This window comes from Peromyscus californicus, unplaced genomic scaffold, assembly GCF_007827085.1.
Source record: "Peromyscus californicus insignis strain IS unplaced genomic scaffold, ASM782708v3 Scaffold_14__1_contigs__length_90479793_seg_2, whole genome shotgun sequence".
Taxonomy (NCBI): domain Eukaryota; kingdom Metazoa; phylum Chordata; class Mammalia; order Rodentia; family Cricetidae; genus Peromyscus; species Peromyscus californicus.
Genome location: NW_026294436.1, coordinates 57,554,102 through 57,579,801, shown reverse-complemented (window position 1 = coordinate 57,579,801; position 25,700 = coordinate 57,554,102). Strand labels below are relative to the sequence as shown.

Genomic DNA, 25,700 nt, shown 5'->3' with positions numbered 1-25,700 from the left:
CTATGTGGTCCCTTGAGGGACTGGAGCTGAGAAAGAGGAAGTGGCCCAGGATGGAAAAGAGGCTACTGAATAGAAAATCTGAACACCTCCTGGGGAAGGAGCTTGCGCTGTGACAGTCCTTCTGGTGAAGGAAGACACTGAAATCTTGCCATAAAGCACACATCAAAATCATTTCCACAGTATTCTCTTTTTTTTGTTTTGCTTTTGTTTTATTTTGTTTTTTTCAAGACAGGGTTTCTCTGTGTAGCCCTGGCTGTCCTGGAAATCACTCTGTAGACCAGGCTGGCCTCGAACTCACAGAGATCCGCCTGCCTCTGCCTCCCGAGTGCTGGGATTAAAGGCGTGCACCACCAAGACCCGGCTCCTCGATATTCTTTATGATAGTCACAGGTGGGATTTCTAAAGACTGGACTAGGATAAAAGGGGAGTAAAAAACGATCGAATCTCCAAAACAAAATAATGTGAGTTATCCCCCCCCACCTCAATCCACTCTGTCCCCTTTTGGTGGCTTTAGGTGTGCCTGACTCTGACAGCCAAGCGCATGGCTCGGAAGAACTGCCTGGTGAAGAACCTGGAGGCGGTGGAGACGCTGGGCTCCACCTCCACCATCTGCTCGGACAAGACGGGTACCCTCACCCAGAACCGCATGACTGTGGCCCACCTGTGGTTTGATAAGACTGTGTATGAGGCTGACACCAGTGAGGATCATACTACCGGTGACTAGTGGCCCTGGTAGTCAAGAGTAGAGGCATTTGGGGTGGGATCCTTAGGAGATCTAGGCAAGTAAGAGAGAGCTGGGATGGGGAATGAAAGGAGGAGGCAGTGCTTGTTTCGTGAAAGAGAATATGAATGACCTCCTGCTTCGACATTTGCCTAGCCTTCAACTCAATAGGTAGTTGAAGATGACCTTGAACCTCCTAATCCCTGACTCTCTCTCCAAGTGTAATCCCTCGTATTTAGTTCTGTTTGTTTACAGTTCTCCCCTTCTTCTTCCCTAGGGAAAACATTTCCCAAGTCCTCGGACACCTGGTTTTACCTGGCTCGAATTGCTGGCCTCTGTAACCGGGCTGACTTTAAGCCTCATCAGGAGTCCATTCCCATAGCTAAGGTATCAAGTGGAAGAGGGTACCTCGGTGACTAGTGTATCACTGCCCCTCTCCCAGAAAAGCCTGCTTCTCCGCCCTCGGTGATTTTATATACCTGACCTCCCCTCCCCATTCTGCCTCCTTGGGACCACAGGTAAATCCTATGCCCAGATGGTACACCCCTGGGGCTTATGCAAACCCTTCCTTGCAGCGGGTAACAACGGGGGATGCTTCTGAGTCGGCCCTCCTCAAATTCATTGAACAGTCGTACAACCCTGTGAGTGAAATGAGACAGAAAAACCCCAAGGTGGCAGAGATTCCCTTTAATTCTACCAACAAGTACCAGGTACAGAATTGACAAGGAGAAGGGCGGGGGCGGGGGTGTGTGTGGTTTGCCTGTGGGGAAGCTACGCCTCTGCCTCCAACTGTGCTTCTGAGCAGGGCAATAGCTCAGGACAGCCAGCATGCCGACTAGGAGGAAAGCTCACCTCAAGGAAAGCGATGGTGAAGAGAGGGGAAATAGGTGATAAAGGAATTCCTAGCAGAATTCGCACCCAGGCCACCTGTAATGAAAGCGTATCTTGAGGTGCTCGCTGAGACAGAAGTAGTCATCAAGGCTGGCTGGTGGGAGTCACATAAAACCATTGGTCTATACCAGTGTCTGCTGTGCCACTCTAGACAAAAGGCTGTGTCTGCAAGCCATTCTGTTTCCTTAGCCATCCAATATCCCTTTTCCCTCCATAAAGTTCTAGTGCAGCCACCAGTGAGGCAGTTAGGGGTCACCAGCACATGTCATAGTTTTCATTTTCTAAAAGCAGCAATTTATTATCCAGGGAGGAAGCAGGTAGGAAAAGGAAAGGCTGAGAAGTGGTGAGTGGTACAAACTGAGTACCTGTGCATGGGGGCTGAGGCAGAAGGATGACCCTGAGTTCCAGGTAAGCTTGACTTATAGTATGAGACCCTGTCTAAAAAGAAGAAGAAGAAAAGTCAAAATAACCCATAGGAGTAGCAAGAATCCAAGCCTAACTTGAAGAGAGGATTTCAATGGAACGTAGAGAGCAGTAAGTGGCCTCCCAAGGCTGGAGGTTGACCAGGCCAGTTTGCTCAAGCAATGGCTCCTCCAATTCCTTGTATTTCCATGAAGACCAGACAGGTGAGTGTGTGAGCAGGGTTATGAAAAAAAGACTCCTAAGTCAGTTTTGCCTTTCTGTCTTCAGACATAACAAAATAACACAGTCTATATAGATTTTTTTAAACCTCAATTGCTTGTCATTTCTGATGGAACACTAAGAGACAGGTAGAGCCACACTTCCTGTCTAAACTTGTCTTACTTAGTCACTTTAATAAAATAGATCTCCCAGATCTGCAAAAAAAGCTGCAAACTTTACTCCCACTTTTTTTTTTTTTTTCCTGACACTTGGTGGCCTGGCTAACCAGACAGGAATTCCATGGCTTGGCAGAGTGTGAGTAAAGCCTTTGGATGAATTAGGTACCTCTCCCTCCATGTGGTTAAAAATAAAAGTCAAACATATTCATGACATTGCTGGAATGTCCAACAAGTAACTATGTCCCCCAAAATTACCGTCTGAGTGCCTCAGAGCTACTGAATGTCATTCAAGTGGCAGAACTGGTCTCTGTGGTACACGGTGTGTGACAGACCGAGTCTGCTGGACTCGGCTCCAGCAGGCGCTAGCTCTGGCAGACTTTGAGTGAACTACTATAATTAGCTTGCTCCAAGGGCAGAGACTCCAGTCTTGGAAAGGAATATGTCTGACTTAGCCTGTCGGTCGCTTGCAGAGCTTGGTCTCTGACCATCTCTGAAGTGGAAATCAAACAGATCTACTCTGAGCATTTCTGATTTCTCTCTCCGTCTTCTTTATCTGTAATCGTAACCAAAATATATACTTATGTTTTTCTTTTGGCCAGGTATGGTGGTTATGCCTTTAATTACAGCACACAGAAGCCGGAGGCATGAGGATCTCTGTGGGTTCAAGGCCAGCCTGGTCTACAGAATGAGACCTGCCAAACAAACAAACAAACAACACATTTCTTTTTGAGCCTGTGTCTTTCTACATAGCCTGGAACTCACTCTGTAGCCCAGGCTGGCCCTGAACTCACAGAGATCCACCTGTCTCTGCCTCCCGAGTGCTGGGATTAAAAGTATGGGCCACTGCACCCAGGCAAAACACTTGTTTCTTTGCAAGGTCTCTCTGTGTGTGTGTGTGTGTGTGTGTGTGTGTGTGTGTGTGTGTGTGTGTGTGTGATGGATTCCGTGGCCAGAGGAGAACAATCTGTGGGATGTGGGAACTGGTCCACTCCTTCCCCTGTCAGTCCAGGGATCAAGTTCAGGTCTTCAGGTTTGGCCTCAAGCATCTTAATTTGTTGAGCCATCTTTTAAACCCTACCTGTAATCCTCTATCAAGGCTTTTATTCCCTGTGACCAAGTTAGTAGGTAAGAAGTGCTTGCGCTCACCTGAGCCTTTTATTCTTTCAACGAAGATTCACTGAGCACAGAGACGATGGAGCTTTGTTAATCTTACAGCTTCCTCCTTTAAACAAGGTTTTCCCTTTTAACCACTTAAGCGTATCTTGAACACGACTGATCATTCTCTAACAAATCAGTTGTAGTCACATTTTACGCGCCAGTGGCTCACTCCACTCGACGTCCGAGAAGTCCTGTCTGGCCTCCTTGGTGTTCCCACAGTTCCTTTCAATTTGCTGATTCTGTCTCCAACAGGGGCCATAGCAGGCAGTTCTTATAAGTCAACAGAGGAACTCTACAGGTGCCTTTTCATAGATCAGAGATCCAAGGGAAAGGCTCAACCCAAGCCAGCTGACTGCTTCCTCTGGTTGTGCGGTCTCTGCAGATTGGTGTCATGAACCTTACCCTCCATCATCAGACGTCCAGCCAGTAGGCAGTCTTCCTCGGTGGTGGCATCTCCTGCCTGTAGAAGAACAGTCACTGGGCTAAATTATTTAGTTTGTGTTCCACTTTCAAAGTTCGGCTGTGTGTATGTGTTGGGGGGGGGGCGGCGGGTGTTGGTTGGTTTTTTGTTTGCTTTTGTTTTACAACTATCTCCTTAAAAACAAACAACAACAAAACAATAAAGGAGACCAGAGAGATGACTGGTTAACACTGGCTGCTCTTCCAGAGGACCCACATGACATCTCACAACTGTAATCCAGCTCCAAGTGATCTGACATCCTCACACAGACACACAGGCAGGCAAAAACACCAATGCCCATAAAATAAAGATAAGTCATTAAAAACAAAACCTATAAAGTAGGCAAGGCAAGACATTTTCATCCTTTGTGGAAGGAACTAAGGTTTTGCAGACTTGACTGAACTTAGCTGAGCTCACAAAGTAGATAAGACACGATTCTGGCTCTAGAACACACTGGTCTTCGAGCTCACTTGAGCCATCCAATCAGCAAGGAATCAGGGAGAAAGGAGAGTACCTGCTATGGGAGAGTTTCTGAGAAGATACTGGATTGTGGTGCAAACTAAGGAGCTGGGCTCTGCTTGAGTCTGATTGAGGGTGGGAGGTGGGTAGGAAGCAGGCTGCCAGACTCTTAATCTTCAAAACCTTCCCTCCCGATTTTTGCTCCACATCTCCCCTTCCCCTTCCCCCTCCCCTTCGGGCTCTTTCACTACATGGCCTCTCCCTAGATGTCCATCCACCTTCTGGAAGATAACTCCCAAGCCCATGTGCTGCTGATGAAGGGTGCTCCTGAGAGGATCTTGGATTTTTGCACCAGTTTCCTGCTGAATGGGCAGGAGTACCCTATGGACGAGGAAATGAAGACAGACTTCCAAAACGCCTACTTAGAACTGGGAGGTCTGGGAGAACGCGTACTGGGTGAGGAGCTGGGGGGCGGGGGTGGGGCTTTGAGGGAATGCCATCAAAGTGACCACGTGTGGGCTGAAAAAAAGCTTACGGTATTAGAGTGTGTGGCAGGAGTCACAGAGTGGGGAATGACTGCTGGGCCCTTCTTCTCTCTCTAGGGTTCTGCTTCTTGAACTTGCCTAGCAACTTCTCTAAGGGATTCCAATTTAATACAGATGAATTAAATTTTCCCATGGAAAATCTGTGTTTCGCGGGCCTCATATCCATGATTGACCCTCCTCGAACCGCTGTGCCTGATGCTGTGGGCAAGTGTCGGAGTGCGGGGATCAAGGTAAATCCCCGCCCTCCCCCAAAGCCCCTCCTCTGTCACGAGCTGGAGCAGCTAGCCGAAGCTCGACCCAGAGTAGGTGCCGAATAATCTCGGCTTCATTGATTTCTGCCTCCTTGAGCTGAGGAGATGTCTAACCGGGAGTTTCTTCCAGAAGCCTGCCTCCCACTGATTGTTAGAATCACCAGGGAAGCTTGAAAACTCTAAGCTAAACCCCAAACCCCAGGATGGCTCTCAGGTATCAATGCTTCAAAAGTTTTGGGAAATTCTAATGAGGATACCAGTTTGAAACCACCGTCAAGCAGAGCTTCTCAGACCAGTGTGTGAATCTTCAATCTCTCTCTCTCTCTCTCTCTCTCTCTCTCTCTCTCTCTCTCTCTCTCTCTCTCTCTCTCTCTCTCTCTCTCTCTCTCTCTCCCCCACCTCCCCTCCCCTTCCTTCCCCTCCCCTCCCCTCCCCTCCCCTCCTCCCCTCCCTTCCTCTTATCTTGATTCAGTAGATCTAGGGCCCCTGGAGGTTGCACCTTTTGAACAAGCTCCTGTACCATGCTACTGCTGCCCTGGCGACTGTAAGAGGAGCAAATGTTGGGATGGATGGTAACACTGTGAGGCTAAGGGGCCTGGTGGCTGGAGCAGGCAATAGCGAGCATGAGCCATAGAGAGCTGGGGAGCTCTCTATGGGTCTGACTTGCAGTGAGCCTCTGCAGTAACAGATAGAAACCTCTGATCCTCAGAGAGCAACTAGAAACCAAGAGTGAAACTCCACTACGAAGCAATCCCACAGGTGCGAAGTCTTGGATGAGGTGGAGCTTGGATTTCACAGGAAGGCAGCAATGGAATTTTTCCAGTTCTGAGACTCTGTATTCATAGTTCTAGGTCAAAGGCTCATATCTTTTTTTAATGTTGATTGAATGAGTGGTTGTGTATGCATCTGTACATAGGTGAGTGTGGGAGCACACATGCCATGATGCACATGCGTAGTTCAGAGAAAAACCTTTGGGAGTCAGTCCTTTCTTTCCACCTTGGGGGCTTCAGGATCTGAACTCAGGTTGTCAGGCTTGTACAGCAAGTGCTTGTACCCACTAAGCCATCTCACTGGCCCAAGACTCATATCTTAACAGATTAGATACTGGCACCTGCTGCTCATATCTTATATTCTGGATCACTTGCATCCTCCAGACTTGGGAAGAGTTGGCTAGAGCAGAGGAGTAGGAGGCACTTTAGGGGCTAGGTGCTCTCAGCTGGAGCTGCTCTTACATTAGATCTGTGACTGCTGACAATTTGTCTAAGAGTCATCCTGAACAATGCTTAGTTAAATAATGGTTCACTGGAGTGGAAACTAAAGAAATGATGTGGGAAACTATGATGCATCAGTTTTTTAATCACCACCTTGTAAAACCTCCAAGGCAGTAAGCTTTTGTGGAGATGGCATTATTACAGAACATCTCCATAGAATAACCAATGTTGATGTTTCCCCAAAGTGCCATAAGCCAGCATCCCATATCATGGAAGAAGGCATTCATCTGAATTTTCTGAGCTTTGAGGTAGACTGTTAGAATGAGGAACAACAGTATGAATGTAGTCAGCAATTTATCTCACCTGGGGATTTGTGGATCTCTTTGGCAAGAAGAAAGCTACAGGTATGCCAACAGATGGGAGGCCCAACTAGAGAGCAAAGAAGTAATACAGGTCAGGATGTCCAACAGATCAGGATGTCACCACAGCCTGAGGTACAGCCAGCTCATTGTAGTTTGTGAGGACTCATAGGGCTAGCCATGAGCTAGGAGGCCTCAATGCTGTATGGCGAGCCCTTGTTTGGGGCCTGTTTATAGAACTTGCTACAGTCATGTACCTCTTTCTGGACTCTAACCCGATGGGAAGTTGGCAGACTCAATGAGGAAACGTGAATCATTCTCTCTCCCAGTAGGGAAGTATAAGACAGAAGGAGAGCATCATCTTTCAAAATGTACAAAATGTAACAGACATGTAGGAGCTTGATCTGAAGTAAACCCTTCCAGAGCCACACCTCCCCCCACAAAGTGATGGTGAGGCAGAACTGATGACTGCCACAGACTACTGAATATAAAGAAGTCATGTAATTGTTGCATGACCCTAAAGCCTTTTACAGGGGAATGACGGAAGGACTAAGCAGGTAGCCGTATGCCCATCACATCTGAAATAAATGTGATTTTAAAAAATTAAAAAATACTTCCATTATATTAATCACTAAGACTTCAGTAGAATGAAGATACTTGGCACATTACAAGCCTGGTTTCCTTTACAAAGAAGTCAGGCTTTGAAAGCTGTCCCAGGGATATAGTTTCCCTACCAACATTTGAAAGTTTCTTTCAGATGGACTGGTCTGGGGGAAGAGGGTAGACGGTAACACAGGGTAGCTGGTACAAAGGTGTGGGAACATCAGAGGTATAGGCAGCACCAACATGATGGGAATTAAATTCTTCCAGAACTTGAATTCCAAAAGCAGTTGGATATCCTTTACTTCAAAAGGGAGCTATTCTCTGTGGAACTGCACTTTTATTATATGAGTGTATCTCATACACGGATGTACGGGTATTCAGTCAAATTGTGTCCAAGGAACTCACTCTTGAAATAGCATTGTACTTTTTATTTCTCTGACTTGGCAGGGAGGTGGTATGGCTGAAGCCACTAGACAACAGTCTATAAAATGATCAAACATGGTGGGATACTAGGAATGTATGAGGTTGACAGCCCGCCTTGGGAAGCAGGTCCCAGGCGACTGTTGATGAACCACCCGGAAGCTTTCATTGCACTGCCACCCAGAATCACGTCACTAAGGGCTCAGTCTCAGCTATGTGTAGACAGTCCTCTCGTAGTCCCTTTGTAGATCCTCAGCACCAGGCCGTGCACAGGCCAAGCTCCCCATGGTCCGCTGCCCCATAACTGGGCTGAACAACCAACATCAGGGTTTGGCGAACGGACTCAGTGCAGTCTCACCAAGTCTTGGATAATCACAGCTTAGCTAGCACTTTGCTGTCTTCTTCCATCAAGTCAGGGGTGCTGGTGTTTCAGAATGATGGGGGTACTTTAAGGAAAACCACTTCTGTGCACATTTCCATGCCTTGAAAGCAACTGGACCTCTGTTCCCGAAAGCAGTGCTTTGTTTGTTTGTTCGTTTGTTTATTTTTGTTTTGTCAGTGTTTTACTTACCTCTCCCATCAGAGCTTGAAAAATTATATGGATGCCTAGAGGACAGCTGGGAACCTGGAGAAGGAGCTCCTGGGTGGCCAGCCCTTCAATCCTCATTCCGTAGCTATTAATGGCTTGTTAAATGCAGGCCGTGGTAGTGGGACAAAGTGCATAGGCACGTCACCCTCACAAAGCTCTCAGTCCGGTGGGGAAGAGATCACCACAGAGAGAAGCGCGCTCAGTGGTAGCACATGGAAAGAACAGAATGCTGTGATGGCGTAGAACACAGGAACCTCATCTTCGGGTAGGAATGGGATACCATGAGCTTCCAAGTGGAAAGTGTAGGACAAGGCAAGGCTCTGTATGCACCGGGCCTTGGTGAAGTTTTGCTAGGCAACAGATTATTCCAGACATCCCTTCATATTGGGTATGTGTTTCTGTGTTGATGTTTAAAGTTGCAAACAGCTTCTGGAAAAATTGAACGAAATTCTGAATTTTGCCGTATTTCCAAATCACTGACTTCTTCCTGGGCAATACAGAACCTGAAGGATCTGTGCCACATCAGCTGACATCCCTGCCTCCCTCCAAGGATTGACACCACAGTAGCCCAGCTCTTGACCTGTGTGAATTGTGCTTGGAATTGAGCTACTAAATGGGCTATTACTTGAGGGGTAAAGGATCAGGATCTTATCCAAGACATTCTCCTTTTCCTTCCTCCTCCCAATCCAGGTAATCATGGTAACAGGGGATCATCCCATCACCGCCAAAGCTATTGCCAGAAGTGTGGGCATCATTTCAGAAGCCAACGAGACAGCAGAGGACATGGCTGCTCGGCTTAATATCCCTGTCGACCAAGTCGATCTCAGGTGAGACCCCCAAATAACTCAGACCTGACATTTCACCCTCCATCCTCAGCTTGTCCCATCAAAAACCACTTCCCCAAATTCCTGGAGTCTCCTTCAGCAAGCAGGATTGTGGGATGTACACTCTACTAAATAAAATATAACAGAGAAGTAACTTAAGTGATTAGGTCACTGAGTTTTCAGAGGAGACAGAAAAAGAAATAGAGCCTAAGGAAGGAGTAGTTGACAAGGGGGACAAGTGGGATAAGCCAATTTTAGGACAGTTCACATGGAGGACCAGGAGACTGGGTGGGAAGGAAGCCAGAACTTACGGGTTTAGCAGAGAACACTGGAACCTGGGGTGAGTCCTCAGCACTCTGATCCAGCCTTTGGAAACTCCTTCCCTTAGGTCTATAAAAGCCATTGTAGTGCATGGCTCAGAACTAAAGGACATGAACTCAGAGCAGCTGAACCACATTCTCAAGTCCTACAAGGAGATAGTATTTGCTCGGACCTCTCCTCAGCAGAAACTCATCATTGTGGAGGGCTGTCAGAGACTGGTAAGGGAACCAAGGCGCCTTGGGCGACCTGGCAGAGGCTAGCTGCAAACCCAGCAGGTGAACAGGTGGGCTGGGTAGGGTCCTGGAGGGAATCCCATCCCACCTCAGTGATGGCCTTTAGTTTAGAGGCTCCCTCAAAGCTTAAAAAGCCCAGGGGAACAGAAGACAGGGCTGAGCATAGACAAAGTAAACATGACTGCATTGAGAAATGAGATGCTGGAATCAAACTGATGTTTGGGACTGATCCTGGATCTAACACATACTTTTTTGCTCTTGTCTGGTTTCACCAGGGATCCATTGTGGCAGTTACTGGTGATGGAGTGAATGACTCCCCTGCTCTGAAGAAGGCTGACATCGGCATTGCCATGGGTATCACTGGCTCTGATGTCTCTAAACAGGCAGCTGACATGATCCTTCTGGATGACAACTTCGCCTCCATTGTGACAGGCGTGGAGGAGGGTGAGGAGACAGGGTACCTACTGGTGGGACTTGATCCTTGGAATGGGGCTTAGTGTACATTGTCTTCATTGCCTTTGGTCCCTATCCAACCTCCTAATCCTGTATGTACTGCAAAAAAATATCAAAAATCTTGAAAATTCCATTTAGCTTGGGCTGGGGGAACATGGTTCTATTGGTAGACTGCTTATCTAGCATGCATAAAGCCCAGCACCACATAAAATACCTATTACCCCAGCACTCTGAAGATGGAGGAGGGAGGATCATGAGTTGAAGGTTATCCTTGGCTACAGAGCAATTTTGAGGCCTGCTTGTGTGACATGAGAGAAACTATATTAAAAAAAAAAAGATTCAGCTAATACTTAAGGGTATTCTTTTTAAAAAGAAGTTGGAAGGTTTTCCAGGGAGACCTAGACTCTAGATAGCACTGTTCCTTCTTTGTGATCTCCCTGGGATTCAAGCGTGTCTACTGCAAGTTTTTCCGAGGTAGCCATACTGCGAGAAAGTCAATGCTTCAGTCTGCAGCAGGGACCCATAGGAACTTGTTGCCTGAATTATGGGAACATGTTAAGATCGATTGGAGATTCTCTGCAAATTAACAGCATGAACTCAATTACCCTCTTTCCAGAGAATTCTAAAGAGAATGCCCATTGAAACAGAAGAACTCTATAGGGCTACATGCTAGGCTCGCTTATTTCTGTCTGAAGCTATCTTACTAAAACACATCAATCTATTGTATTGAAATCTAGTATGAATCTGACAGTTTGCAAAGTTTTTTTTTTAAGGGGAAGACAAAGGATGAAGTTTTTAATTTTATTTATTTATGTATTTTTTTAGGTATGAATACTTTGTCTGCATGCATGCCAGAGAGAGCTTCAGATCCCATTATAGATGATTGTGAGCCACCATGTGGTTGCTGGAAATTGAACTCAGGACCTTTGGAGAAAGAGCAGCCAGTGCTCTTAACCTCTGTTGCTCAGTATTTTAAATCTATTTAATTCAATACATTTTTCTGAGTACCATTTGCAAGACACTACCTCAATACAGGAGACAAAAGACAGAAATATTTGCCCACATACAACTTGCTTTGTGTTGGTGAGAGGCAGACAACGAACGAGGCAAATTCCATAGTATGTTAAAGCAATGAGAAAAATAATGCAGGCAGCTCAGAGGAGGATGACAGCCTTTGGAAGGGTAGCCAAGGCGGGACTCGGCAACCTTGCAAAGCAGGAGAAGTAGCAATGAGAGACATAAGGGGAGAGCAAGGTCACAAGTTGAGTAAGGCAGAAAATCAGATTCAAACCCAAGCCTAAGCCAAGCTTGGGTTCTTTCCACTCAGCCGTAATCTTGCAAAGACTTTAATGCTGGCATTCTCAAACACCTCCAGGATTAACTCTGCCCAATGCTGCCTAATTTTCAGAGATCAGGTGACACTAACTAGCCATGTTGAATCCAAGAAAAAAAAGAGTACAAAGTCAGGCCATGGCTAATAAATCATGGCTTTACTTGATAGTCACAGAATTTACAGACAAAACACAGACATACCCCTCCCCCGCAAGGTCTAGTAGGACTTGCCAATGTTTTCATGGACCACTCCTTTCTAGCAGTCTCTCTGACCAGGAGCTGGTTTACCAGATGTGTGTCCTCTGGTTACTTCTCACAGAAGTTTGGCTATCCTCTCCAGGTCGCCTCATCTTTGATAACCTGAAGAAGTCCATCGCGTACACCTTGACCAGCAACATCCCTGAGATCACCCCCTTTCTGCTGTTCATCATCTTAAGCATACCCTTGCCTCTGGGTACCATTACCATTCTCTGCATTGACCTGGGCACTGACATGGTGAGCACCGGCTCTCACTCTGGGAATTCCTCAGACAGGTCAAGTGTAGGGAAAAATCTGTCACATCAGGGGACAGGGCTAGAGTGTCTCTGTGTACCGGTCATTCCCACCCTACATCCTCCAGGTCCCTGCCATCTCCTTGGCTTATGAGACACCTGAAAGTGACATCATGAAGAGGCTTCCACGGAACCCAAAAGCTGACAATCTCGTGAACCACCGTCTTATTGGCATGGCCTATGGGCAGATTGGTAAGCCTAGAGAAATGAGGACTGAAGGGAGGGAGACGGTTGCCTTGGCTGGCTATTTAGACACCTGTTTAAAAGTCAGGGAGATAGTTTCTCAACAACAAACTGTGCTTGGCCCTGGGACCACAAAGAACTGTTGATCTCTGATCTGCCCTTAAAGACCAGTGATAAAGGAAAAACCTACATAAAATGATAGCATTATGCCTTTCCACATGCCAAGCAAGTACTAAAGACATGACAAGCTACAGGGGCACAAAGCATGCTAGCTCACCAGTTTTGAAGATATAGAGCTTTTAGGGAGGAAACAACTTAAAACTGAAGACAAGGTTTTGACTAGTAAGTAGGTAGGCAAGTATCCTGAGCCAGCAGAGAAAGGAAATTCACAAAGCACGGTTAGTGACGAGTACATTGTTTTGGTGGTGTTTAGTCTCGATAAGGAAGTAGTGGGAATAAGGCTGTAGACATTAGTGTCAACATGGGGACCAACCTTGAAAAGCGTCTAAGAACCATCTAAGGTCTCTGTCCTTAACCAGCTCAGTATGATAGAGTGTTCAGAGAGTAAGGTAGGGATGGAGAGGGAAGAGACTGGAGACAGAAGAAATCATTCAGGGGAGGAAATTTGTCTAAACAGCAGTGACTTGGGAGTCAGACCTGTTGGGAATCTGCTTCACTGCTTACTGCCTCTGTGGCCCCGAAGACAACTGAGCCCTGGGTTTTGATTTTCCCACTTAGGACACCAGTTCAGAACTAGAAGGAGCTGTGTTCCCAAGAACCTACCCGGTGCAAAGCTCTGTAACTCGTAGGCAAATGCTACTATCGCAGCTGTTGCTGATGCTTAGCTACCACACACTGGAAAGAATGAATTGGAACCAAAGTCCTTTTCAGTTTTAAAATGATTTGATTCAGGGGGCTTGAGAGATGGCTCAGTGGTCAAGGGCATACCTTGTCTTGCAGTGGACCCAAGTCCAATTTGCAGCTCCCATTACCTGTAACTCCAGCTCTGGGGGATCTGAAGCCGTCTTCTGACTTCTGTAAGCACCATGAATATTCCCGCCCCTGACACATATGCACAATTCAAACCACATGTGATTCAAAGATGATCCTGGCTGGACCAAAACAAGAGTGAAACCCAGCGGGGCAAACTCCAAACCCTGCAGCTCCGTGTTTGGTGTCAGAGGGGGCTTAAGATGGCTCTGCTCTTCTGACTTAGGGTTTAGAAACAAATGTCATGGTTTGGAACAGAGATGGCAAGGTCAGATCCCTGATGACAAGAATCTTCCTCACTATGCAGATACACACTAACCCAGCTAGTAGCAGGGACCAGTCCACCCCTTCTGTGATGTGTCTTTGGGTTCATGCTCTGAACAGACTCTCCTCCCCATGGCTGTCACTCACAGGGATGATACAGGCTCTGGCTGGATTTTTCACCTATTTTGTGATCCTGGCAGAGAATGGTTTTAAGCCTCTTGATCTGCTGGGTATCCGTCTATACTGGGATGATAGAAACCTGAATGACCTAGAAGACAGCTACGGACAGCAGTGGGTAAGTAGGAAGGGCAGGGTCTGGGTAGTAGCTAATTAGACTGAGGAAGTCACCCAAGTGTGGTAGTGTAACCCCAGCACTTGGGAAGCTGAGATAGGAGGATTACCACAAATTGAAGGCCAGCCTAGGAACATAGTAAGTTCAAAGTTGGCCTAGGCTATATGCTATATGAGTCCTTGTCTCAAAAAATGTGAGATCAAATCTTAGTTGTTGAAAAGTTACCTCTTACACACTTGTGGCTTCTGCCAGTTGAACCGCATGAGGCCATCAGAAGTCTATGGTCCCATGATCCAGTAGCCAGTGATACCCAAGGTTCTTACTATTCACCACACCAACATTGCCCCAACCCTCAACTCAAGCTCTTGTTAGTTTTACATTCTATACCTCTTCTCTGCAGCCAAGATGTGGCATGATACTTATAGATAACAGATTAAAGCTAATTAAAAATAATTTTACATGACAAGAATTTCTCTTACACACTGAAGACCTGCGAAGGTGGCAAGTGGCAGGCAGCAGCTGAGAGCTCACGTCTCGAACCGCAAGCAGGAGATGGAGAGTGCACAGGGGGCGGCAGGAGGCTTCTGAAACTTCAAAGCCCACCCCCAGTAACACACCTTCTCCAACAAGACTACACCTTCTAATCCTTCCCAAAGAGTTCCATCAACTGAAGACCAAGTATTCAAACATACGGGCCTATGGGGGCCATTATCATTTCAACCACCATATTCTGATTCCTGGGTCGCATAGGTTCCTGGCCATATAATAATGCAAAATGCTTTCAGTCCACCTTCAGAAGTCCCCAGTAGCCTTTCACAGTCTCAACACTGTTTTAAAGTCCAAAGTTTCTTCTAAGACACAAGCAATCTAACTATAAACCCCAATAAAAGCAAAAAGCAAATTACATACTCCCAACATACAGTGGTATAGAATATACATTACTATTCCAAAGGGGATGAATCAGAACATAGTGAGGAAATACTGGATCAAAGTAAAACTGATATCCAACAGGAAAAACTCCAGGTCCTATAGCTCTGGGTTTGGTGTCAGAGGGCTTGCAAGATTCCACCCTTTCAGCATTGCTGCCTGCAACTCACTTCCCATTCTTGGACTGGTTCCACTCCCTGTCTGCAGCTCTCCTTAGCAGATATCTTAAGCTTTGGCATCTCCAGCATCTTGGGGTCCAATGCAATCCAGACTCTACTTTCATAGCTTCATACCATGGCCTCTCAGGGCTTCATGGATTGCTTTGTTACATGCCTGACCTCAGTCTCATACCCACAGAAGAATATTCCTTAACCCCTCTGTATCCTTCATGACTTTAAAGTCAGCATCATGTGGATGACAATTTGGGGTAAACCCTGTCCCCCTTGGATTTCATTTGAGTCAGCTTTGATTTGTTACTGCTTTTTAGGAGGAGAGAATTTCTTAGGCTGTTTCTTTTTACAGGTTGGATGCTTACCCAATGCTTACCTTGCACGTGGGGTCTTACCTTAGGGCGCCCCTCCCTTTATCCCAACACAAATCAGGTCTCTCCTTAGTCTCCTTATTGCTTTCAGCACATTGGGGGCAACATTAAACTTCCTGATATTCTTTTTCTCCTCAAATACATTTTGTATTTCTTTTCTGACACACGTTCTTTTTTTATTGTTGATCTACATAATAGTGATTACTAATAACCATGTGATAGAGTCAATGTTAGGTTATCTTGAAATCTCCTCTGCCAAAGAAACTAGTCTGTTACTTTTAAATATAGCCTGAGGTAAGTTCTAAGGATGAGGGCAGGAAACAGCCACATTCTTTGCCAAAATATCACAAGAACCATCTCTAGTCCCCTGGCTAATATTCTTCCCCTCTCAAACCTCTTGAGCTAGGTCTCCATAGTCCACATAGATCTTGCCTTACCACGGTCTTCCGAACTCCTACTAGATTGGCTTATTAAGCTCTGCTTACAGCATTTAACCACTTTTCCAGACCAAAGTACCAAAGTCTTCCATATTCCTCCAAGAAAACCACATGGTCTGCCACAGCAATACCCTACTCCTGGTACCAATTTCTGATTTAGTGACATTTCTTTTCTTTTTCTATTTTTACATTTATTTTATTTTATGTGTATGTGTTGCTTATGTGTCCCATGGAGGTTAGAAGAGGCCACTGGATTCCTTGGAACTGGATTTAAGTGTGGTTGTGAACCATCACATGGGTGCTGGGAACCAAACCTGGTTCCTCTGTAAGAGCAACAACAGCTCTTAACCACTGAGCCATCTCTTTAGCCTCTTAGTTACTTTTCTGTTGCTGTGATAAAACTCTATGACCAAGGAAACTTATAGAAAAAAAAAAGAGTTTATTCTAGGCTTACGGTTCCAGAGGGTTAGAGTTCCTGATGGCAGAGCTGAAAGCTCTCCACCCAGAAAGCACACTACTTACAGTTGAAGTAGTAGTTCCTTATCTTGTAAGAAACTTTCATTAATCCTACCTATCACAACCTATACCAGAAACTGACATAGGCCCTGAGGATATGATTGTAAACTAAAATGATCAAGTCATGAGTCTCTTTCTATGTAGACCAAGATGGCCTCTAACACATCTACCTGCCTCTTGCTTCTGCCTCCCAAGTGATGGGATTAAAGGTATGCACTACAGCCAGCCTTTAAGCCATGATTCTTATGGAGCTTACTCTAGTTATGGGAGGAAAAGACGTGTGTGTGTGTGTGTGTGTGTGTGTGTGTGTGTGTGTGTGTGTGTGTACATGCATAAAGCATATCAAGTTAACAGATTTTTTTAAGTAAGTCCAAGGGAGGCCAGGAAATATTGAAATTGATACACTAGAATGAGATGGAAGGATAAACAAGAAAGATAAAGATTCTTAAAATTTAAATTGCAGAAAAACCGTAGGTATTGGAAAGGATTTTTAGGATGTCTAAAGCTTAACTCTAAGAGCAAGCTGCCCACTTAGAGTGTGGAAGACAACAGAATTAGAGGGGATAAAAAAACTGGGAAGCCATGGTGATGGAAGATTATTCATAAATATGAATATTTAAATCTCCAAAAAAAATGAGGACAAGAGTGAAGTAGAGTAACAGTGAGTCAGATGCTAAACTCTCTAGGCGACAACAGGGTTGTCACAGACGGTGGTGCAGAGCGAGCTGGCACACAAATTTGCTGACTGCTCTGGGCTTATGTTCCAATTTTGGCTCATCAATGTTTTTGTTTGTTTGGATTTTTTTGTTTGTTTGTTTGAGACAATGTTTCATTATGTAGACCAGGCTGGCTTTGAATACAGAGATCAGCCTGCCTCTACCTCCCAAATGCTGGGATTTAAGCTATGCACCACCACACCCACATCATTTTTTACCTTTGTTTCCTAATCATGTAAGGTTTATTATTCCTATTCAAGTACAACTTTAGGTACACCCCAAATGGTTTTGTGGTTGGTATCTTAATATTGTGCAAACCCGCCTATTATCTATATTTAGAAACATGTTGTTTTGTTTTTAAACATAGGCTCTTTTCTCCAGTTTTTTCCCCCAGTCTAATTTAGATACACCTCTTCTGTGTTCCTACAGTGCTCTTGGCTTCTTTGTTATAACTTAGCTATTGTATTGGCATTGTTAGTATTTTTACGCCTCCTACTAGATTCTATGTCCCTTATGTATGAAATACAAATGAAAGAACCATCTAATGACTACGATAGTGCCTCCTGTCTACCATCCTATGGGGCCTGAGCATGTTATGCAAGCACTCTACAATTGAGTGACAGACCCAGCCTCCTGTCTGCTACTCTTATGGGACATTCCTCCCTGCTCTGAATTCGTATTGCCCTTTGGATCTCTCTTCCCTTTTGACCTATGACCTCTGGATTCTGCTGACCTAAGTCCACCTTCTTTTAATCATGTTCCTAATTTAGTAAATTTAGTACTTTCATAACATTCAATAGGCAACGTTTGATGAAGGGACATAACTTTCAGTCATGTAGGGAAAGTACACAAATATAATATGCAAAGTGTTATGAAAGCTATGTGCACCGTGCTAGAGCAATCCAGGGAAAGCAAAGCACAAGAAACTTTTGGGTATATCTAAACTCCTTTCTTGTAGCATGAATCCTAATTGGTCTTAATAATAAAAACCAGAGCCAGATATCGGGATAAATGCTGGAAGATCAGTAAAGGAGCCAGCCACTAGAGAGACTTCTTACCTCTACCAAATCCTCAGCCTGAAAGGGCCGAGCTCCTGTCTCCATCCCACCTTATCACTTCCTCTCTCTGCCCAGCCATATCACTTGCTGTTTCCTCCTCCCAAGTGCTGGGGATTAAAGGTGTGTGCCACCACTGCCTGGCCTCTAGTGGCTAGCTCCGCACTCTGATCTCCAGGCAAGCTTTATTTGTGAGAGCCCAAACAAAATACAACCACACTTTCTGACCCAGATGTCACCTTTTTGCTCACTCTACCCTCAGACCTATGAGCAGCGGAAGGTGGTGGAGTTCACATGCCAAACAGCCTTCTTCATCAGCATTGTGATTGTGCAGTGGTCTGACCTCATCATCTGCAAGACACGCCGAAATTCACTCTTCAAGCAGGGCATGAAGTGAGTGCCCACTAATAGCTACCAACCCTCCCCACACTCAAACGTGCCACATTTCCTTGCCTTTTCTTCCTTTGTCTATTACACTCATCAATCTTTCTTCCCAGAAACAAAATTCTATTATTTGGAATCCTTGAGGAGACTCTCCTGGCAGCTTTCCTGTCCTACACTCCAGGCATGGATGTGTCCCTGCGAATGTACCCACTCAAGTGAGTGAAGAAAAGGATGCCAACACAGGGAGGTCCTTTGGGAGGAAGTGGGAGGAGATGTGTTTGAGTAGGCAATCACCAGGTATGGGACTGCCCAGGCCAATGGAGCTGCACTCGGTGACTCAGAGATTCTTTCACACTCCAATCCATGGCCTTGATTTAGAGCAGTGTTAGAGACTATGTCAAGTGAACACAAGCCATTGGACTTGCCAATTCAGTAGACTTAGAGGTGTTTGATCGAGTGGAATTTTATGATGGCATCTAATGGAGCTGGAGGAGGATATACATTTCTTGGTCCTAATATAATCATGGCAATAGTCCAACTTGCCAGGTGGAGTGGCACATACCCGTAGTCCTAGGAGGTAGAATCAGGAACATCATAACCTCAAGGATATCTATGGTTACATAGTAAGTTTGAGGCCAACCTGGGATAGAAATCTTGTCTCAAAACAAAAAGCCAAATTTATGGATAGCTCAACTAATTATTTTGTTTTTATACAAGTCTGTTTTAATGTGAGAATGTTTTAATATATGAGATAATTACTGTTAATATTAATCTGTTAATATACAAGAATGATCATACTGAATTTTTTTTTCAAGACAGGGTTTCTCTGTGTAGCCCTAGCTGTCCTGAAACTCACTTTGTAGACTAGGCTGGCTTTGAACTCACAGAGACCCACCTGCCTCTGCTTCCCAAGTGCTGGGATTAAAGGCGTGCTCTACCATGCCTGGCCATACTGAAATTCGTATTGTCTGGTTCCTTCTCTTATTCAGTTCTCAGGTTTTTCTTGTGTTTTGCTTGAACATCCATATTGCTGATGCATTTTCCAGACAGAGTCTCATGCTCATATACCCAGGCTGGCTTTGCACTTGCTTCGTAGCAGAGAATGACCTTGAACTCCTGATCATCCCACCTCAGTCTCCCAGTGTTGGGATTATAGGTGTGTGCCACCATGCTTGGTTTTAGTTGGTAATCTTAAAATTTATGGAGAAACTGGGAGTGTAGCTCAGTGACAGTGTGCTTGCCTCGTATGTTCAAGGCCCTGGATTCTATCCCCAGCATTGAAACGATAAGTCTAAAATTTACCAAGAAAAAGGCAGAAGATCCTGCCCCCCATGTCACCTGCCCCCATCGCCACCACGTCACCTGCACAGGCAGCCTAGAAGAATCATTTAGTGTGCATTCTTACAATTCATTTCCGACGTTTTCTCATGCTTTGCTCTCTTACCCATCCCTTGCAGTGTTATACACACTGGTTCATTACAATATAGGTGCTCAATTAATAGTCAATGGTGGGACTAGCCTTAGACATTGACAGTCCTAAGTTTGAAAGTCAACTCTGTCTATTTTGTGACTTTAAAGAAATGTGCAACCCTTCTGAGCCTCAGCCATCAGTACCCCTCTAGCAGGACTGGGTATGTGGGTTAGTGGCAGAGCACAGCCATAACATGTGAGACCCTAGAATTGTGCCCAGCACTGGGGGGAAAAAGAGTCTGGCAGAGTGTTGAGAATTACAGGTAGAGCTTGGTGTTAAGCGCTGAGCATGCTTGGCTCACAGAGGGTGTTTTAACAGTAACTTTGCTGTTGTTGCTGTTGATGTCCATAACAAATGGAAGTGAACTCTACTGTACTCTATGCACCTTGACCACAGCACTTAGCACCTAATGTTATTTTGTGTGCCCATTCATCTCTTTTCTCTAACCTCTCTGAAATCCTCAAGCTAAAACACCATTGTGTAATCTTTTTTTGTCTTCCCAATACCTTACACAGATTCAGAGTATACATATAAATGTTTTTCAATAAATGGAAAGGTGTTTGTATATTAATGTTTATATTTGTGACGTGTGTGGCAAATGAACCCTGGCCTAAGTCTGCACTGACCAATGTGGTGGCCACTGTCCATACGTGACTGCTAAGCTCTTGACTATGACTAATGAGCATGAAAATATGTGTTTGTAATTTTAACTTGCTTAAAGTTACAAAATAAAGCAACATTAAATATGTCTATAAACACAATTTGGGCTGCATAGGGTGGCACTATAAACTACAGTCTCAGCAATGTAGCAGAATGAGGTGGGAGAATCATGAATTTGAGGCTACCCTGGCAACACAAGACCCCCCTTTTTTTGTTTTTTTGTTTGTTTGTTTTGTTTTTTCGAGACAGGGTTTCTCTGTGTTGTTTTGGTGCCTGTCCTGGATCTCACTCTATAAACCAGGCTGGCCTCGAACTCACAGAGATCCGCCTGGCTCTGCCTCCTGAGTGCTGGGTTTAAAGGCGTGCGCCACCACCACCCAGCCATAAGACCCTTTAAAAAAAAATTAAAAAGGAAGGAAAAGAAAAGATAATTTTATTCTTTTGGACTGTATTTCCTTTTAGCCATTGAAAATTACATATCCCAAACCTGGACATGGTGTATGCCTGTTATCCTAGCACTTAAGAGATGGAGCCAGAAGGATCAGGAGTTTAGGGGTACGCTTGGCTACACAGCAAGTTCAAGGCCAGTCTGGGTGATGAGATCCTGCAGAGAGGGGTAGCAGAGACGATGTAGTAGCTGAGTTAAGATAGGTGAGCAGGTACAGGATACCCACCAGATTTCCAAGACTTAGTATTAAAAGAAAAACGTAAATTCTCATTAGTAATGCTTGTATTGATTGGCATGGGGGTGTATGTCTGTCTCTCGGCACTCAAAGGCTGAGGCAGGAGGATCCCAAGTTTGAAGGCTGCTTGAGTCATGTAGAAAGACTGTCCCTTAAAACAAAACAGAACAAAATAATGTTTGTATTGATTACACACATGTTGAAATGGTATTTTGGATATATTGAGTTAAATAAAAGTATTAAAATTTCTTGTGTTTCACTTATCTTAATACGGGCATGAGAAAACTTTAAATTTCATAGGTGGTTTGCATTTTCTTTTTCTCTTTCTTTTCTCTCTATGTGTGCAGCTGTGTGTGCATATGCTGTGTGTGCATAAGCCGTGTGTTCCTACATGAGTGCAGGCACACATGTGCCACAGTATACACAAGGAGGTCAGAGGACAACTTCCAGGGTCAGTCTTCACCTTCCACCTTGTTAGAGACGAGAGTCTCTCTGTTGTTCACTGCTGCATGCACTAGGCTAGCTGGTCTACCTGCTTCTGGAGATTCTCCTGCCTCAGCCTCCCATTTCCCACTAGGGGATTACAGAGGCTTGTGTTACTGTGTCTGAGTTTTGCATGAGTTCTAGGGATCCGAACCCAGGTAACCAGGCTTGTGCAGCAAGCCCTTTGTCCGCTGAGCCGTTATCTCCATCCACCTCCCCACCCTTGCATTATAGCGCTGTTGAACAGTGTTGGTGATTTATGCCTGGTTCTCTGTCACTCAAGGGTATAAAACTCCTTGAGTCCATCTTCCTGGTCCCTAATTATAGAAAATGCTCAAAAGGGGGAAAAAAGAGTCTATTTGGCAACATGAGAGTACATATAAGCACACATAAATAAGTGTATATATTCCCTTCCATAACTGCAAGAAAAAGCAGCAGGGGGAAAGGAGGGACTCTCCCATCAGCTCATGAAAGTCAGCTGACAATCTCCATAAATGCTGCATTTAACTCTGGACATGACATTTACCATATTGCCATTGGCATTTTAGATTTGTCTTGTGTCTTTCCTCTCCACCCCCAATCCCTTAGCACTCAGGCTCTGACCTCCTCAAAAGGAGCACCTACTGTGTCTCAGTTCACCTCCCCGTCTCCAGCACCCAGCTCAGTCTCCGGAGTTGCCATGCACCATTGCTGCTTACCCTTCTCTGGCCCCTGTATCTTCGGCCACACTGACCAACGCTTGCTCTCTGCAGGATCAACTGGTGGTTCTGTGCCATTCCCTACAGTATTCTCATCTTCATCTATGACGAATTCAGAAAACTCATCATCCGTCGACGGCCTGGTGGTAAGGCTGCCCTGGACCTCGCTCTTAAGTGGTCAATAACACTCTAGAGAGCTGTCCCATCCCATCTGGCTCCTCCACACCCACTGGCTTTCTTTCCCTCACTGTCTGTCCTTTGCTCTTCCTGGACCCTTGTCCTCGACTCCTGACTCCACATGGTCCTCCCAGTGCTCAAGGGCCCTGTTCCATGAGGCAGGCTTTCCACCTGGTCCTTATCTGCCCTTCTGCTGAGCTCTCCTGCACAACCTCTCCTGATGACCCCCTCAGTTCGCTTTGTCTCTTCTCCACAGGATGGCTGGAGAAGGAGACATACTACTAAATGCAGCAGAGGAAGCTCTTCACATGACACTGGTCTCACAAAAGCCGAGACTAAGTGTGACATGACATCTAAGATAAAGCTGAGCGGGGGGCAGAGACACTGGGTTGGATTTACTCTGGATGAGACAGACCAACATTCCTGGGGCTGGACCAAGAGCATCTGGTAGGAGATGGGGTGGGGTGGGGAAAGCCCAGCCTGCTCTGCCTGGAGCCCGGCGAGGAGGTGCAGTCTTGTTACATACAACAGACAGTCTAGAGAGTAAATGTTTGAAACAGCCCTCACCTAACTCAGTGTGTAGAAGTCTGGTTTGGGGAAGGGTGCTATAAAGCTCCCTTCCTACACCTACATTGTGACTGGGCAAGGGAGACCTCCAGAGACCTGAGAGGAGGCTGAGAAGATACTAGAATGAAGCATCTGGGGCTGGATGTGGTGGCACATACCCTTAATACCAGTACTTGGAGGGTAGAGGCAGGTAGATCTCTGTGAATTTGAGGCCAACCTGTCTACATGACGAATTCCAGGCCAGGCAGGGCTACACAGTGAGATCCTGCCTTTAAAAACAGAAGATTAAGCATATTTGTTGCTAAAGGGTATTTCCCATTTTAAGATCAATCTCCGATGTCCTGTCAGTATAAGGGACAAGAGGATACCCCCAAAGTCTAGCTAGAACCAGCTAATGAAAAAGGAGACAAGAGAAGGCCAGCTGAGCTACATTTTTTTTTTTTGAGCTACATCTTGTAGAGGTATCATAGCACCCATATCTGTACCCACATTTGGGACTTATGGGGCCAAATAATATAGACTCTGACTTGGCTTTCCTGAGGCCAGACTACAGGCCATACAGTCGTCGCTCTAAAAGAGACCTAACAGTATCAGGTCCAGCAAGGTTCAATGACTTGGGAATGGTCACATGGGGGGGGGTCCCTCCTCGAGGGTAGACTGGTGGTCCCTGCCCATTAGTCCTGTCATCAGGACATCTCTGTCCTATCCCATTCTTTAGCCCTTTCTCTCTGGTATGACCTTGAGACAGGCTATACGCATGCTGGGCAAATACTGTATCGCTGAACTCCATGCTGAGCCCTGGACCCGAGCTTTACTGGTATGATCTTAGTGAAAAGGTGCAAGGAGCCTCACTCCTACCCACCCTCCTGCCTAGGTTCCTCCCCACCTTGTCCTTCCCCTTCATGCACTCGTTTCTGCTCAGTGAGCACCTCTGCTTTGCAATAGGACTCCCAGTTCATTCTCAGGTCCCCTTTAGAGCTCCCTGCCCCAATGATACAGAGGAATGCGGAGGAACACTGGAAATCAGCAGCTGTTCCCAAAAGGCAACACATGTATGTGCAACCTGCACACCTCCTGGCATCTGGACAAGGGCCAGACCCACCATCAGTTCTCAGCACTCTATTCCCACCACTCCACTCTGTTTCGTAGAGGAACTAGAGCCTCATTCAGGAACTTTTACCACTAACCACTTTTCAAACTAGTCTTACAGTGGTCACTGGGACCAAACACAGTGACAAGCAAAACAAAAAAAATAAATAAGTGGGATAACGGTAGAGGAGTGTGGATCTAGAGCATGAGCTCTATTGCACGCTGGCAGAAAACAAAACGAAAACCCTTCCCATTGGGAGGTGTAGCCAGGCCCCCTTTCTCTGTATCTGGCCCCTTGCTCAGAGGTTTCTTTCCACTCCTTTCCTCTTCCAACACAAGGTCTCCTGGGGACAGAGCTATATCGGTCTGGGGTCCACCCGGGGTGCTGACAGGGCTGAAACAGACCCTGGAAGATGGAAGCCGACCGAGGTGGGGAGGTATGTGAGTGAGATGGGGAGGGGGAGGCGGAGGGACCAGCTCCTCAAGTTTCAGTAGTGAGGAACTTTGAGTGTCTGGTGGGTTAAAAATACTGATGCCCCAACTCAGGGTCATTTGATACGGCTGGCTGAGGCGTGTTAAATCCAGGGGCCTGCACACAGGGAGCCTGGAAGGAAGGGGGCTGAGTAGACAGTAGAGTGAAGCACAGAGAGAGGAGGCTTAGAGAAGTGACTGTAGGAGCTGAAGAGGTGAAGGGTGGAAATGGAACCAGAAAGGGCCACCACCAGTGGCGAGTGGTGGCCACATAGGAGGAGCTGAAGGGGCCAGGGTCACCATGGAGTCCCGTCTCATTCCAAAAATCCAATTCATAATGGAAGAAATCTAGTTCTCCATTGTCTGTTCAGACATTTACCTCTCCCCAGAACCCTGCAGAGACAAGACACCAAGGCTGGATCTCCCTGGGTGGCCTTTGCAGCCAGGGCCCTAAGCTCTGCCTGGTACATCAGGCACTCTCCTGGGAGATCGAGAGGCAGGATTGGGGTCCCCCCACTCCAGTGCCATGCTTGGGCTGTCTCTGGCCTCCCCTGCTCCAGGGACAGCTGTTCCTCTTGTACCCACTCCTGCTATGTTCCTAAGAACGTTAAGTTAGCTGCATAAGGTCTGCCCCATGGCAATGGGAGAAGTTATTCAGCTAATGAAACTTCATGTTTCTACCTTAGATGCAAAATAAACACTATCCTTCTAGAACGAGAAATATCGCGCACAGGGGACAAGGAAGGCTGACTTTAATGTGATTTCTCCATGATCCCCCTTGAGCCTCAGTTTACCTATACAGTATGAGCCCTAGAAGGCCATAAAAGGGGTCGTGCTAGACACTTAAAGCTAAATTCAACTCTTCACCTCCAAGCTAGGAGCCTGAAATTACAGCTTTCACACCTCCAGCTCTGC

The 25,700-nt window shown here is 45.9% G+C and overlaps 1 protein-coding gene across 1 annotated transcript in view; it reads left to right on the top strand.

Annotated features, from left to right (window-relative positions):
• Atp1a4 (ATPase Na+/K+ transporting subunit alpha 4) overlaps positions 1–22,943 on the top strand; it is a 50,233-nt gene extending 27,290 nt beyond the window's left edge. Inside the window, exons 10-24 of the mRNA XM_052736512.1 lie at positions 515–716; positions 999–1,108; positions 1,297–1,431; positions 4,756–4,945; positions 5,092–5,264; positions 9,158–9,294; positions 9,680–9,830; positions 10,121–10,289; positions 11,971–12,125; positions 12,250–12,373; positions 13,768–13,913; positions 18,365–18,495; positions 18,600–18,701; positions 22,536–22,627; positions 22,915–22,943. Coding sequence (XP_052592472.1) covers positions 515–716; positions 999–1,108; positions 1,297–1,431; positions 4,756–4,945; positions 5,092–5,264; positions 9,158–9,294; positions 9,680–9,830; positions 10,121–10,289; positions 11,971–12,125; positions 12,250–12,373; positions 13,768–13,913; positions 18,365–18,495; positions 18,600–18,701; positions 22,536–22,627; positions 22,915–22,943 — 2,046 coding nt within the window. The remainder of the gene's footprint in view (positions 1–514; positions 717–998; positions 1,109–1,296; positions 1,432–4,755; positions 4,946–5,091; positions 5,265–9,157; positions 9,295–9,679; positions 9,831–10,120; positions 10,290–11,970; positions 12,126–12,249; positions 12,374–13,767; positions 13,914–18,364; positions 18,496–18,599; positions 18,702–22,535; positions 22,628–22,914) is intronic.
• Positions 22,944–25,700: the final 2,757 nt, after the last annotated feature.